The 14,832-nt window shown below is 43.7% G+C and overlaps 2 protein-coding genes across 10 annotated transcripts in view; one reads left to right on the top strand and one right to left on the bottom strand.

The window, feature by feature from the left end:
* Nucleotides 1–5,375, bottom strand: part of RNF121 (ring finger protein 121) — a 68,638-nt gene extending 63,263 nt beyond the window's left edge. The window contains exon 1 of one of the 3 annotated variants that reach the window (XM_081064800.1): nucleotides 5,262–5,375. In XM_081064800.1, coding sequence (XP_080920926.1) covers nucleotides 5,262–5,324 — 63 coding nt within the window. In that variant the 5' untranslated portion in view covers nucleotides 5,325–5,375. The remainder of the gene's footprint in view (nucleotides 1–5,261) is intronic. The other 2 variants (XM_081064799.1, XM_081064798.1) reach the window with 2 other exon arrangements.
* A 366-nt stretch (nucleotides 5,376–5,741) lies between these two features.
* Nucleotides 5,742–14,832, top strand: part of XNDC1N (XRCC1 N-terminal domain containing 1, N-terminal like) — a 19,090-nt gene continuing 9,999 nt past the window's right edge. For 2 of the 7 annotated variants that reach the window (XM_081063314.1, XM_081063316.1), the window contains exons 1-5: nucleotides 5,742–5,834; nucleotides 9,885–10,060; nucleotides 11,958–12,099; nucleotides 12,883–13,038; nucleotides 14,203–14,381. In XM_081063314.1, the coding sequence (XP_080919440.1) occupies nucleotides 10,016–10,060; nucleotides 11,958–12,099; nucleotides 12,883–13,038; nucleotides 14,203–14,381 (522 nt within the window). In that variant the 5' untranslated portion in view covers nucleotides 5,742–5,834; nucleotides 9,885–10,015. Of the gene's footprint in view, nucleotides 6,026–9,884; nucleotides 10,061–11,957; nucleotides 12,100–12,882; nucleotides 13,039–14,202; nucleotides 14,382–14,832 lie in introns of all 7 variants that reach the window. The other 5 variants (XM_081063313.1, XM_081063317.1, XM_081063312.1 and 2 more) reach the window with 3 other exon arrangements.

Raw genomic sequence — 14,832 nt, 5'->3', positions numbered from 1 at the left:
GGAAAAGGAAAGGTATTCTCGGCATACAGGACAACACCAGCAAGGACCTGGCAGCCATCAGAAACACAGAACACAGTCTGTTAGAGCCAGAAAGAGCTTTCGAAATGATTTAGTCCAATGGTTCGATTCTCACAGGGATGTGGTAAACAGTCAAGCAAAAAATACGTACTACTGAGCAGAGGAGCTGGCATATCACAAACATTCACCAAACAGTAGCTATAATTACTACTACTCAAAAATAATAATCAAACACTTATTAGGTGCCTGCTGTATGCCAGGCACCATGCTCAGTGAAGGGACTACAACACTGAGCAAGAGAGACTTGGACTCTGCTTTCTCATGGAGCTAACAGTCTAGTGGGGAAGACAGACGACAATTAAAATAATGCTTCGTAGGGCTGGGCTAGGGGAAGTACAGGGGGGCTGAAGGAACATAAAGTAGGGTTACCCCACCAGTGGGCAGTAAGAGAAAGCTCCTCAATTTTCAAAGTATGGCCTGAGACACCCAAGGTGTTCTTTGAGTCCCTTCAAGGACCACAAAGCTTCGAAGTGAGATTTTGTTTGAATAAAGGGTTTCATGACTAAATAAAGGTTTAAAAACCACCAATCAAGTCCAACCTCCTCTTTTAACAGGAATAAAACATGGCCAGAAGAGGTAAATTACGCACTTGCGGCGACAGTATCTCATTAGCTGTCGGCTGGGATACTTGTTTTGAACTTGAGCTGGAAAGTACTCGCTGAGGTGCATGATATCACATCACTTTGGCACATGAAGTAGACACATCCAGAATTCACAGGCACTGGCCAGGTGGACGCGCTGGCCCTGATTGGATGTTGAAGTGCTTTTCTACCTTAGGTCCCAAGCCAGCTCTCTCTGTGCCAAGTGCCTCTCCGAGGCTGGCCAGCTACCCCTTTAAGGAACTCACTGGCTCCAGGAGGAGGTCCGCTCTGCGCCTCCTAGCTGGAACCCAGACTTTAGACTACTAACGTCCTCAGCACCCTGTGGTGTGGCAAGTAGAGAGAAAGAACTGAGCTTAGCCAGTCGTCAGAGCCTGTTTTAATACCTGAACTGGTTAGACCCATCTCTCATCTCCCTACCTACCACTTGGCCAATCACGCCTCCTGACCAGAGGTTCAGCAGAATCAAATTATCAGTAAATCTAAGGCCCTGTATTAAAAAAAAAAACACCTCAAAAACCAATATTTCTATAGTTAACCCCCCGTTTGAACCTCTCAGGAATGAAATGTTGCTTCATGTTTTAGAGATGGGACTTTTGTATATAAAGACAGGAATAGTTTACTTTGATAAAATGAGTGGGCAGTTTAGGTCTTTAAACTGAGGGGAAACAAACACTGGAATCTATAAAAATGGGTTTAAATCTAAGTGATACCACTTAGTAGTTGTAAAACCCTCAGCATGTCTAATATTCTGACCCTCAACTTCCTTGATCGTAAATAGGGAATATTATAAAAGTTACCTCACAAATGTGAAACTCAAAAATGCTCTTTTGAATCACAATCACTTATCAAGTGTACTGAATCAATTTTCACATATGAGACAATTAAGACCATACAGTTTTTGGGGCGGCCGGTTAGCTCAGTTGGTTAGAGCACGGTGGTCTTAACAACAAGGTTACCGGTTCGATCGCCACATGGGCCAGTGAGCTGCGCCCTCCACAACTAGATTGAAACAACCCCTTGACTTGGAGCTGATGGGTCCTGGAAAAACACACTTAGAATAAAAAAAAGGTTTAAAAAAAAAAGTTTCTTCTAAAAACAAAGAAAAAAACATACAGTTTTAAATTACCTACTCCCAGAGTATAATAATGCATACAGTTTTAAATTACCCACTCCCAGAGTATAATAATGGAGCACAGAATGGAACCAAGGTGCTCAGTAAGGCATGGGCAGACCTGAGTTGGAATCTGTACTTCCCATTCACAAACTGTGGAATCCTAGGAAAGTTACTTAACCTCTCTAGCCTCCGTCTCCTCATTTATAAAATGTGGTTAACACCATCTCACAGGGCTGCTGTTAGTAACAAATGACATAATGTAGGTAAAAGGCAGTAAACGGGCTGGTTTATGGTAGAGGCTCAATAGACAGCAGCCTTTTTCACTGGTAGCTCTTTTCCTAAGCCCTCTTTACTATCCACCTCTCCAAAACAGAGAAGCAGTTAGCAAAGCCTAAATCACCTCAGCTACTAGAGAAAGTAATAGTGAAAAAGTCAAAAGAGGAAAAGAACAGTGAATGAACTGATGGCTATTGTTCCAAACTATTTATCATTCTAATGGCATCTGATACTGAAAAACATAGGTGCGGGCTGGCCCGGTGGCTCAGGCGGTTAGACCTCCATGCTCCTAACTCCGAAGGCTGCCGGTTCAATTCCCACATGGGCCAGTGGGCTTTCAACCACAAGGCTGCTGGTTCAACTCTGCAAGGGATGGTGGGCAGCGCCTCCTCCAACTAAGACTGAACTCGGCACCTTGAGCTGAGCTGCCCCCCGGATGGCTCAGTTGGTTGGAATGCGTTCTCTCAACCACAAGGTTGCTGGTTTGACTCCCACAAGGGATGTTGGGCTGTGCCCCCTGCAACTAGAAAACAGCAACTGAACCGGGAGCTGAGCTGCACCCTCCACAACTAAGACTGAAAGGACAACAACTTGACTTGGAAAAAAGGCCTGGAAGTACACACTGTTCCCCAATAAAGTCCTGTTCCCCTCCATCCCCCCAAAAAAAGAAAAAGAAAAACATAGGTGCAACGCCCTGAAGAAGCACAGCACCGTGCTATCCTGTCAAAGCAGTTGGCAAACAGCACCACGTGCACTTTAGCTAGGCTATCCATTACCCTTTTATGATCTAGGCTCCACAGTAGTCTCTACCAAGCAGAAAGTGCTACAGGCAGGCAACTCTGATGCCACATGCAAATCACTGCTTCTTTGTAAACCCAATATTTAATTTTTCAGCTCAAACCCATCTCTATCATAAAAACTTCACTGATTCCCCCTAGCTGACTCAAGGGCTTGTCTCTTGTGCCCCAATGAATTTGTTACACACTTCCATTACAGCAATTACGTAACGAGAGACTATTTGCATGTCTCTTCACTATAAGTTGGTAAAAATTTTCTTATCCATCGGTGAATTTCCAGTGCATAATACACAGGAGACCCCATAATTACAACTTAAAGGATGGGTTTCACCTTCTCTTTCACTAGTTAAGAAACAGCTGGGGAGACATTAGTAGAAACTCCTGAGGTCTACAGAACCCCTGTTTGGGGGACAGGGGTTATTTGTTTTTTTGCAGCTTGAAGGGATAAGTGACTATTCCTGCTTCTCAGACACACAAACACACTCCTTACTTCTTAAACACACAAAAAGGACAAAACAAGTCCATACAGAATTTCCATGCAACAGATTACACTTCCTCAGTAAATGAAACAAGTCACAAGTTTCCTAGGATGAATGCCTGTGGTTACATATAAAATTGACCTCTAGGTATGACATTCCAGAAGTATATTATGCTAAGCTCTTAAAATTCTTATAACAATTAGGGAGGAGAAGCTAAAAAACAAAAATGTCTGACATCAAAAATAAGTTCTTTTCTCTTCTGCCAAAACGTTTGCTCTTTATCTCGATGAATCCTGGTCTATGTAACTAAAATCAGGCTCCCTCAAAAGAGAGCCCATGACTTATAAACCATATACACTAACTTCAATACAGTATTTACCTTTTTTCAAGGCGCTTTCAAATATATCTCACTGAACCACAGCCAACTGTAATCGCAGAAACTTAAAACTGGAAGGGGCCTTAAAGGTCATTTCCACAACCACCCGACCTCACCAACCAAGTGATATCCAAATACCTCTAGTGATTGGGAGGTATGGATTTAAAATTCTTTTTTAAAAACTCCCCCCCCCATATTACCTGTCAGTTTCTGTCTCCCCCCCCTCACCTTAATGATCCTAATTAGGTTAACCAAATCCTCCAAGTTATCCCATCACCAAGCAAGTCTTTGCTGTTCAAGTTCCCTGCTACTCCCTTTCTCTGGGCCTCATCCCCGGTCCTCCCCAACCACCCCAGCCCCTAACATAACCAGGGCCTCTAAGATTCTGATCCCTTACACATACCACTGGTCCCAATTCCCTTCCTCCTAGTCCTCCCTGTTCATATGCTGTCATGGGCAAGACCACAAGCAGCCCTAGCTATGAATGTATCTCTGGCCTCAGAATCTTTTCTTTTTTTGCCTGCTCTCTGCCTCTCGTCACTGTCCCTTCATTCCCTTCAAACTCAATTTCTCCCTCCGAGTGATTCTTTCAAGCACCATTGGTAATTGAATACACCAGTTAAATGCCTATTAGATAGGTAAAAGGGGCATACACTCTCAAGAAACTCACCCTCAAATAACTCTCAAGTCTAGAAGGAGAGAGAGAAATAGAGAATCATGTATCCTTTAAGACTCAGTTCCTCTGGGAAGCCTTCCCTCGCCCAAACTGACTTGGTCCCCTCTTCTCTTTGCCACCATTACATTATGTGTACCTGTGATGCAATGACCAGTCTTCTTGTGTGTGTTTCCCACCACTAGACTGTGGGCTCTTCAGTGGGACGGCGCTTTGTCCCCCCAGTATTTAGCCCAGATTCGGCACAAAGGTGATACTTAATGTTTGTTAAATGAGTGAATGGATGAATTCCAGTACACAATTATTCATTCATCCATTCGTTCTTTCATTCGTTGACCAAAACTTTACTCGGCATATATTATATACAAAGTAATGTAAGGATAAATAAAACAGCTTACATAAAAATAACTCAAAGCTATAACACTAGTAGTATGTTAGCAGCCTTCCCGGCCCGCAACCCAACCCCCACTGCAAACCTAACCTGAGTCCTTTTCCCACAGTGAAAGCCCCACCTTCTCTGGCCGAAGTCCACGCCCCTCCAACTCAAGCTACCTTCTCAGCCCTTTAGTCCTATCCTAGAGCCCCCAGCTAATAATCTCAAATCTTCATACCCCGATCCCTCTGGCTTCTCTCCCTGTCGTTCATCTCCACCCTGAGGTCAGTGCGAGTCTTCTTCCCCCATGACCACCTCCGAGTCCCCGAGTTTAGGGTACCTGTGATATCCCTCTCCGCGCACCCGCCCCCCACTTGGCTCCTTCCCTCTCCAGATCCCGTCTCTCCTAGGATCCCTCTGCCCCCACTCCAGATACTTCCCTTCATCTCCCTTCAATTTCAGGCTGAGTTTCTCCTCGGCTCTCAACTCTTACCTCATCCAGCTCCCGTTCCCCGGCAGCACCCCCTCCAACCTCCACATCCAACACTGCCGCCATCTTCACAGCTCTCCCCCTCCCCTCAGTCCCCGCGCAAGCCAGCTGCTTCCGCCGCTCAAATGCTCCTAACCAATCGGCGCTCAGGTTCCAGCAGAGGGGGCGGACCATCAAGATAGGCGGAGACCTGACCGGGACTAAGAGACCATCTACCTGCTTCTCACTTAAAGGTCAAGGAGCGACGCTTCCCAAGCACTTCCAAGCTTCGGCAGGGGAGGTTTCTTGGAAAATGAGAAGTTCGGCTTGTATTGTTTTTAGTGCAAATATTTCACCCATTCTCCCCTTTGGAGAACCGAAGAGAAGAGTCCCTAAACCGTCAACTTTCGCGACGCTCCCTCACTCTGCGCTTCAAGGAGTGAGGTGTGGAGTCTAAGGACTACATTTCCCGGAATGCATTGAATCTGACCCTGACGTTTTAATTCCGCTCTCTCGACGGGCGATTTGTGGTGAATGAAATATATGTAAAACACATGGATGTGTTCTACTGATCACAGTACGTGCCTTCTTGCCTCGGTGAGAGTCATTTTGCAGAAACAGCGACTTCTTGAGCTCCCCCCCCCCCGCAAGGAACTCCCGGGCTTCGGGAGGCGGAAGAGGGGCGCTCCGGGTCAGGTGGCGGAGGTCAGAGGGCCGAATTGGCGGGAGAATGGGTTTGTGGTCCACGATCTGAAGCTGCGGTGACTCTACGAGGTTCATTGTCCCGGGTGAGGGGCGTTGGGGGTTCTTGATCGGGAGGGTCGTGGGCGAAAGGGAGGAGGGGTGGCCATCGCGAGAGTGAACAGAACAGCGCGTTCCGAGGACCCATGCCGGTAGCCGCGCGGCTTAGGCTCCAGGAGCTGAGAGTCAGAGCCTTGGGGGACCTCCCGGCCCCCGCACTGCTGCTTAGGCGCTCACGTCGTCGGGTCCGCTTCACACACCTCGGTCCTCTTTCCTACCCCACATCCTACGTCCCTAGCTCCTACCATCTCCCCTTTTACACACTTGATTCACTGTGCTGCACCCCAACTCATAGCTTAGTATTGTAATTCACTTGCAACAAGGTATTATTTGTACATCCAGACCCGACACCTGGCAAACCTGCGGCCCCTGCGCACGCGCTCCCTACACTTCCCGGCTGGATGTAGTATCAGGTGAATAGGGCGAGGATGACCTGTGGCTTCATAAAGGACTAGAATGCAAGTCAACTGTCTTTGGGAGCCGTCAGGAAGTTACAGGGTAATATTTACCCCATCTCCAGCCGTCTACTTAAAACATTAATATTTTTATCATGTGAAACTTAATACAGAATGTTATAAACACTGTATAACCATCACCCCGAATTGATTATTGACATAATAATCTATTTGAGTCCTCATTTTTTAAAAAGAAAATAATACAGATAAAACTTGGGCTTACCTGTGTCTTCTATCCTCCGACATTCTTTCATCCTCCCCAGAAGCGACTGTTATCATAATTATCTGTGTGTTCTCCCAGTCCATTGAAAGAAAATCATTACGTATTTCACAAACTCTAAATATTGTTTAATTTTGTTTTTGAATGAACATAAGTGCTACTTTCTACGTATCATCTATAACTTACTATTTCACTGTTATTTTTTGAGGGCCCTCCACGTTTATGTATATTTACATCTAGTTATTCCTTTTAACTGTTGTATTCCATTGTATGATATATATAACATTTCATTTATCCATTCTTCAACTAATGTATATTAGAGTTGCATGCTTTTTTTCTTTTAGAAATATTGTATATGTCTTTTTCTGCACATATGAGCCCCTCTAGAACTACACTGTTCAAATAAGTTATTAGCCAGCCACATGTGGTTATTCTTGAAATTAGCTAGTTCCAATTAAGATGTACTGCAAGTGTTTATGAGAGGGCCCATTTCCCCACATTATTGCCAATCCTTTATGTTGTAGACTTTAAAATTTTTTTGTCTTAGAGGAAGAGGTATTTGCAGTTTCCTTATTACCAGGGAGGCTGAGGTTTTTTTTATGTGGGTATTTGATCATTCAGATTTCATCTTAAGTGAATTGTATGTTTGTATTTCTCTCCAGTTTTCTATTGGACTGTTTCACTTTTCATACTGGTTTGTAGTATTTAAAAATATGTATTCTGAATGCTATCCAAGTTTATATGTGCTGCAAATATCCTCTTTTAGTCAGTCATTTTTATTTCAACCTTGTTTGTGTTACCTTAAAGTATTTTTCATGTTTCTGTCTTTGATCCATTTGAGTATAATTTTTAATATGGTATGAGGTAGGGATCTACTTTTATTTTTCTCAACATTGTGAGCCAGTTTTCTGAATACCATCTTTTTTCTGGCAGAATCATGATTCTGCTCTATCTTACAATCAACTTAACAGGCTGTAAATTCCCGTTTATGAGTCTGTTTCTGGAGTTTATTTGCTTGTTTCTATCGGCAGTACATTTCAATTACTGTGACTTTGAATTTTTTTTTCAAGGGAGTTGAACCCCACAGCTTTGATCTATCTTTTTAGAACTGTCATAGCAACTTGGGGCCCTTTATTGGTTGATGAGTTTGTCATGTTTACCGGAAACTTCTGCTAAAATTCTAATTGGAATTATATTGACTTAATAAACTGCTCTTTTCAGTGGCTATTTATGTATGCCTGCCGTGTTTCAGCACCTCTCTGAGGTGTGGGAGATAATGAACATGACAAGAATGCATATCCTCAAATTAGGGAGGAGACACAGGGTAAAGAAGCCATTGCCAAAAAACAAGGTGCAGCATATACCAGGGCAAGGAGGTCAGAAAGTGCTTAATCCTTGGAGAACTATAAGCAATTTGATAGAAGGTGATCTTCATGAACAAGATTGTATACGAGTATGTCTTATTCACCACTGTGAATATCCAGCACCTAGAACAGTACCTGGTACTTACTAGCCAACCTCCAAAATATTAACTAAATGAAATATCCAAGATTGACAGCTTCAGGGTCCCCAAGCCTAGGCTATAGTTTTGGGTCTGAATAGGTCAGCCATCGGTATGTTGGTGATAAGAGATGATAGAGTTTTCACGTCAAATCACAAATGTATACTGGGAGTTTCTCCAAAACAGATACCATATCTTGCTTATTTCTATATTTCCAATATCTAGCAGAGAAGAAGAAAATTTGTTGAATGTTCACTGTGTTCTTATAGTGGGAATAATCGATTCTAATTAATCTGGAGGCCTAGAGAGGTGACTTAGGACTCACCCTGCATTCTTTTCTTTTTGAAGCCTTGGCACCATATTGAATGTGACCTGTGAGGAACATATGACCTTTAGATGGCATTCCCTAAAATTTTGTTACTGCTGTTTCTGCAGTCTACCCCACTCTGAACACTCCATGAATGCTGGTCCTTTGGGGCTCAATTTTTATGGTCATTCATTCAGCAGACATTTGCTAATCTGGAACTATAAGTTTCTCCTTCTTACATTGAGGATACAGAATTGAATCTGACATGAAGCCTGTCCTCCAAGAGCTTACCATTGGTCAATGGACATAAGACATGGACCCAAATAATTCCAATACAGAATCGAGAGGATGGAGCTATCAATCACCTTGAGCGGGTTAAGCAGAGTGGAGCATCAAGGATGCATTTAATTTGATAAATGGGAAAAGGAAAGAGCATTCGAAGCAGAAGTAATGGTATGAGCAAAGTCTTGGAGGTGGAAAAAAAAATTGGGGGTCAGGAAGGAAGCAAGAAGACCATTATGGCCAGGAATATATCATGGGTCATGACTCATATTCAGGGGTCAGGTGGGTAACAAACATAAGTAAAAAGGGCAGGGTATAAATATTTGAAGAGCGATCCACCTATGGACATTCAGACAACTTTAAAATACCTCTGGCCAAGGGATTGTGGAAGCTAGATGATGGATGTGTAAGAGTTCATTATACTATATGTCTGTTTTTGCATATATTTAAATTTTTCCATAAAAAGTTTAGCAAAAAACAACGTACAAATACACATATGAACTTTTAAGATTAAATAAACAAAACAGTGACAGGTAGAACACATTATGCTCTGATGAAAGGAATAGTAGGAAGTGAAGCAGGAAATGTAGAGATCTACATGTAGATGTTTGAGGGCTAAGCTGACTTAAGAACCTACCGTGTAGCAAGGAATTAGCATACATCCGCAAGTCAGTGACGATTTCTGGTAGAGGAGTAACCAAATGAAAAGCTAATTTAGGAAGATTCATTTTATGGGACGACAAAAAACGGACTGGTATACATTCAGTTGAGCATTTGTTGCACACCTTTGCCATGTACCAGACTCTAGAGATATACAGATGAATGATTTAAGGCACAATCCATGCCCTTGGGAGCTCACCTACATGTAAATGCAACATTAACAATTTAACAAATCTTTTGTAATTGCTCCTTTGTTAGCCTGGGTTGCATTCTAGTTGTTTAGGGTTTGTTGGAATCTCATCAGCTGGTCCAGATCTGGTCCCTGCCCATCATGGTTATCAGAAACAGTCTGGCTGACTGCTGCAAGTTACTCCTGTTACCAGAGAAACAGCTATTATTTTTCTTTTGTTCTCTTCTTCAGGAATAACATGAGGATTCTTTCTCTTCTGGAAGCTGGCGGGACCAGAAGACAGACAATACCAGAGTGGTGACCGACGAAATCTCAGGAGAAAGCATTTTTGCCTTGCACGTGGGACAGCTGCTGGGCGCACCATGGCTCCTGTGAAGATCAGCCATGTGGTGTCCTTTTCCTCTCAGGTATATTAATTAGCGGACGTGGTTTTCTTGGTGACTGAAAGGAGTGAAAGAAATAGACTTGGCTACATTTTTAGCAAACTCCCAATCTAATAGAAAAGACATTGTCCCTTCTTTGGGAGTCCAGAGTCGAAGTGGGGAAAGCATAGCTCTTGCCCTCCTCAGGTTGTTCCCAGAGCAATGCAGGAACATCAAAGAAGTGTCCCCAGGATTTAAAGGTGAAGAAGGAAACCTTAGGATTGATTTCATCCTTGGAAGGAGCTGGCAAACCTATAGGACCAAAATCTGTACCAGGGTTCCCAGAAAGGCAGTTTAGTCACTGTCATTGAGAGCGGGCCGGGATGCTGAAGGTCATCCCTGACCTGTGAGGGTATCACCACTACCAGCAAAGGTGATCTCAGCCTCCTCCCTAAAAGTCTAGTCAGAAAATCCTGATTATCCCAATGAGAGCTAGATGCCAGGCCTATAGTAGCACTGATCCATTAAGGTGATTCTTAAGGACTTCCCACCCTTTCCTTTGCTGTTATTTACCTATCTATTCACTCCTCCCTACTCTTCCCCGTCTGTTACCCTCGTTTTTCTCAAAGGGTGCCATTGGCATTTTGGATCGATAAGCCTGCATTTTATAGCAGTATCATTTGCATGGTGGGATATTTATATTATCGATGGCCTCCAGACCATAATGACAGTAATACTTCCTGGTCATTATGGCAGTCAAAAATATCCCCACATTTCATAAAGACCCTTAGAGAGTCTTTAGGAACTATATCAACTCCTAAGTGAAATATAATAAAAATTATCCTTACCCTCCATATCTACATGGTCAGCCTAAATGGTTTTCTTCATAGTCTCAGCCTTATAAAGTGCTAGAGAACAATTCGGGGCGGCCGGTTAGCTCAGTTGGTTAGAGAGCAGTGCGCTTAACAACGAGGTTGCCAGATCGATCCCCACATGGGCCACTGTGAGCTGTGCCCTCCACAACTAGATTGAAACAACTACTTGATTTAGAGCTGGAAAAACACACTTAAAATAAATAAAAGTTAAAAAAAAAAGCCAGAGAACATTAGCTATCTTCTAATAGTATGGTTTCAAACTGTATTCTGGGGATTCACTTCTAGAAGGTGAAAGGATGTGGGACAAATATATCTCCCAATCTGTGTTTTAACCAGAAATCTGCTTTTATTTGTTGAAAATATACACACACATTTTAGTATAAGACTTCAGTTAAAAGGAACAGTGTTATTGCTAAAACAAAAAACAAGATTGAAAATCATGAGTCTAGTCTCTCCCCCTTTACTTATGGATGAAGAAATTTAGATGTGGAGAAAGTAGTTTGCTCAAGGCCTTTCCATCAAAAAATATCTGACTTTGGGTTAGAACTAAGAAGTTTCTATTGCAGCCTCTGAACGAATCACTTAATTTCTAACCATCAGTTGTAAACTTAAAATAAAAATCTTTGCCTTTCTTATCTCAGGGCTACTTTGAAGATAAGTAAATGTCTGTGGAAGCACCTTGTAAATGAAAAGAAGTAGTATAGTGTTGTGGTTAAGATCTCTGGATTCAAAAACATGAGAGTTCTGACTCTGATTGGTTATTTGGTCTTTTGGCCTTGGGTAAGTTCTGAACCTAAGCTTCAGTTTATTGATCTGTTAACTAAACAATAATAGTAACCACCTGAACCACGATTAAATGAGGTAGTCTGGTAAATGAGGGAGAGGTAAACGGTATGTGCAAATCCCTTGACACAATAGCTACATTCCTATGGAGTCCCATCCAGAGCCTTTCCTATCATGTTAGGATGACTGGAAAGGTTTGGGAATGGCAGGAGTCCTCATTCATGGGCATCCTTTTTTCCCTTGGGCTCAGTGAGGTTCCTGATTTTCTCCTCTCTCTGACTTAGGATCCCAGGTATCCTGTGGAGAACTTGCTGAACCCAGACAGTCAGGGGGGCCCTTGGCTCAGCTGCCCTAAGGACAAGAGTGGGCAACTGAAAGTAGAACTACAGCTGGAGAGGGCGGTGCCCATTGGCTACATCGATGTGGGTGAGTTCTCTGTGGCCTAGAAACCTCTGCAGAACACAGCAGTCACATTCCCCTCCAAATGCTCCACCAACGTGTCTCAATTCAGTCTGACTGATCAGCCTTCGTGGAATAAACCCTACCTGGTGTGAAGGGGAGATGTGGCCCTTGCCCTGGGCTAGGTATGTGGTGTTGGTGAATACTAAGGGTTCCGTTCACATACAATTCCATGCGAATGGCACTCGGAATTTTGCAGCATCCCTGCCCTTCTTTGATCTCAGTGGTCTGGGCGAAGCTTTAGGACATTGATATAATGATAAATGCCAAGAAATAGAATCTATATACACCTCTAAATGTCAGTGTCAAGAGGGTTCTAGGGATGAACCATGCAGACTAATCCCGGAAAGCTCCATAGGAGTTTGTGGGTTGAGAAGGTTAGAATTCTCTGGAATAGAGAGCTGACAAAGACCACTGATCTCCACCCTGTCAGCAGAGAGAGATTCAGGTTTTCTAGCAAGGATTTAAGAGACAGTGTTTGTCACTGCCTGCCAGAGGACGGGAGCAGCAAGTCTCTTCAATCAGGGGAAGGTTTCTGGCTGGACGGAAGGTGAGCCTTCACATTGTCATGTAATGGGCTAAGGTCTCGTCGCACTTCAGTTACTGGCTCACTGTTGCTAGACCTTACCGGGCTTCCAGTTAGTTCTAGAATGGAGGAATGTCCTCTTCCAAACTGATTCCCTTGTATGCAATCAGAGGAGCCCCTGCCATCCCATCACCCTTACCCTTCTCTCAACCTTTTGTCCCCAGGTAACTGTGGCTGTGCTTTCCTGCAAATTGATGTGGGCCGTTCTTCCTGGTCCCTGGACAGACCTTTTGTCACGCTGCTCCCTGCAACTATGCTAATGTCCCTAGCTGATTCAAAGCAGGGAAAAAACCGCTCAGGGGTCCGCATGTTTAAAGATGGTAAGGAGGGCAAAAGCAAAAATGGGAGAGAGAGATAATGAGAAAGAGAGCTGCAGTATTATAGAGGGCTGTAAGAGTTGGTGGGTGTACTTGTGGTGGGAGTCTATGCAAGGGCTCAGTTCTGTCTGCTGCAGGGACAGGGTAGTTAATGAGTGAACAGCTGTGGTATGTGTGTGAGTTCTCCATGATGCGAATACATGACAGCTGGGGATATTTATGAGCTATGATTTATACTTACACACAACATGATTGCATGAAGCCTGATGTAGAACCCACATTTGTGATTAGTGGGTTTTTGTTTGGATAAATGCATGTGTGAATAAACACATGAATATTAGTGTAGGATGAAAGCTTATATAAGTGATAGAAGACTATATGATAGTTATTAGGTTGGTGCAAAAGTAATTGCAGTTTTTGCAATTTTTAACCTTTAAACCACAATTACTTTTGCACCAACCAGTATGATTATGTTGCATATAGTGTTTCCTGCGTTCGGTTCTATGCAAATCTGCGTTTAGTAGGCACTGCAGAAGAAACATAAGATCCTATTCCTGGCCTCTGGGGACTTAGGATTTGTCTGCGTTTAAATTGGAGGTGTTTGTAATGTGAAGGAAGAGTGATATGGGAGGGGCTTACAAGGTAGAAGAGATGAAGTACTGCTAGCTAGCGCTGCAGTTGAAGGTGAGACGGTTTGTAGTACAGGTGTGTGATAATGCATGAGAGTGCAGGGCACGCTCTGCTGTGAGAGAGGTTGAGGTCTCATGGTCCAGGAAGGGTGATGTAGCTCAGCTAATCCATTGGGCAAATGGTCATCCCAAACTCCAACCCTACAGATATCTCCTGTTAAAATGAGACATTAATGAGGTCCCTGAAGAGGTATAGAATGAGCATTTCCTTGTACTGGGGACATTATGGAACTGACAACGAGGAGCGATGGTGGGAAAGCAAGGCACCAAATCTGAGCGGTCCCTGACTGGCCTGCTTGGCACTGCCCACCCGTGAGCACCAAGGCCCAAGGGGTCGGTTACTGATGACCTCCATTCTTCCTCTTGTTGGAGTTTATACAGTCCCGGTCTTTTCTTCCCTCTCCTCAGTACTGACCTTCTCTTCCTTTCTCCCTCCCATTCATGCATTTTCTCTCCCCGTCCTTTTCTTTTCCTTGAGATGATTTCCTGGCTCCAGCCTCAAGTGAGTCATGGGATCGACTTCGCCTGACCTGCTCCCAGCCCTTCACACGTCATCAGTCCTTTGGCCTGGCCTTCCTGCACGTGTGTTCCTCGCTGGACTCCTTAGATGCCCCTGTGGTGGATGCCTCAGCCCCTGGGAGCTCTGGGCTGAGCCAGGTATGTATCAGGGGGAAGCCAGGACTTAACTATTCTCCTAGGCTTTTCAGTTTCTTTTTAGGAAACGTGCTTGATTGAGAGGTAAACACATATACACACACGTACATTCAAATACAAACATAAGTGGGCTTGCTACCCTTTCTTACAGGTAGGAGTGAACTCTCCCTCCCTTTCACACGTGGGAGATTCAAGTGAGGGAGGCTTTAATATAGTGCATACAAAGCTGTTGGACCATTTGTTCTTTAGCCATAATGAAATTCTGTTTGGGTTCAAACTTAATCTCATTTTTTGTTTCTAGGTTCTTGGTGGTTCTAGCTTTCATCAGACTTTTCTTTCCAGCACCTGAAAGTCCCAGCGCTCACTTACAGTCCCTCTGTCATTGTTGTTTCCTGACTCACCTTCCTAGCAAAGCCAGTTATATTCTTCGATAGGTGCCATTTCATGGGTTCCC

This window comes from Rhinolophus hipposideros (genome assembly GCF_964194185.1).
Source record: "Rhinolophus hipposideros genome assembly, chromosome: 10".
NCBI classification, from domain to species: Eukaryota; Metazoa; Chordata; class Mammalia; order Chiroptera; family Rhinolophidae; genus Rhinolophus; species Rhinolophus hipposideros.
The sequence above is the reverse complement of the archived record's forward strand: the minus strand, read 5'-3'. Positions and strand labels throughout refer to the sequence as shown.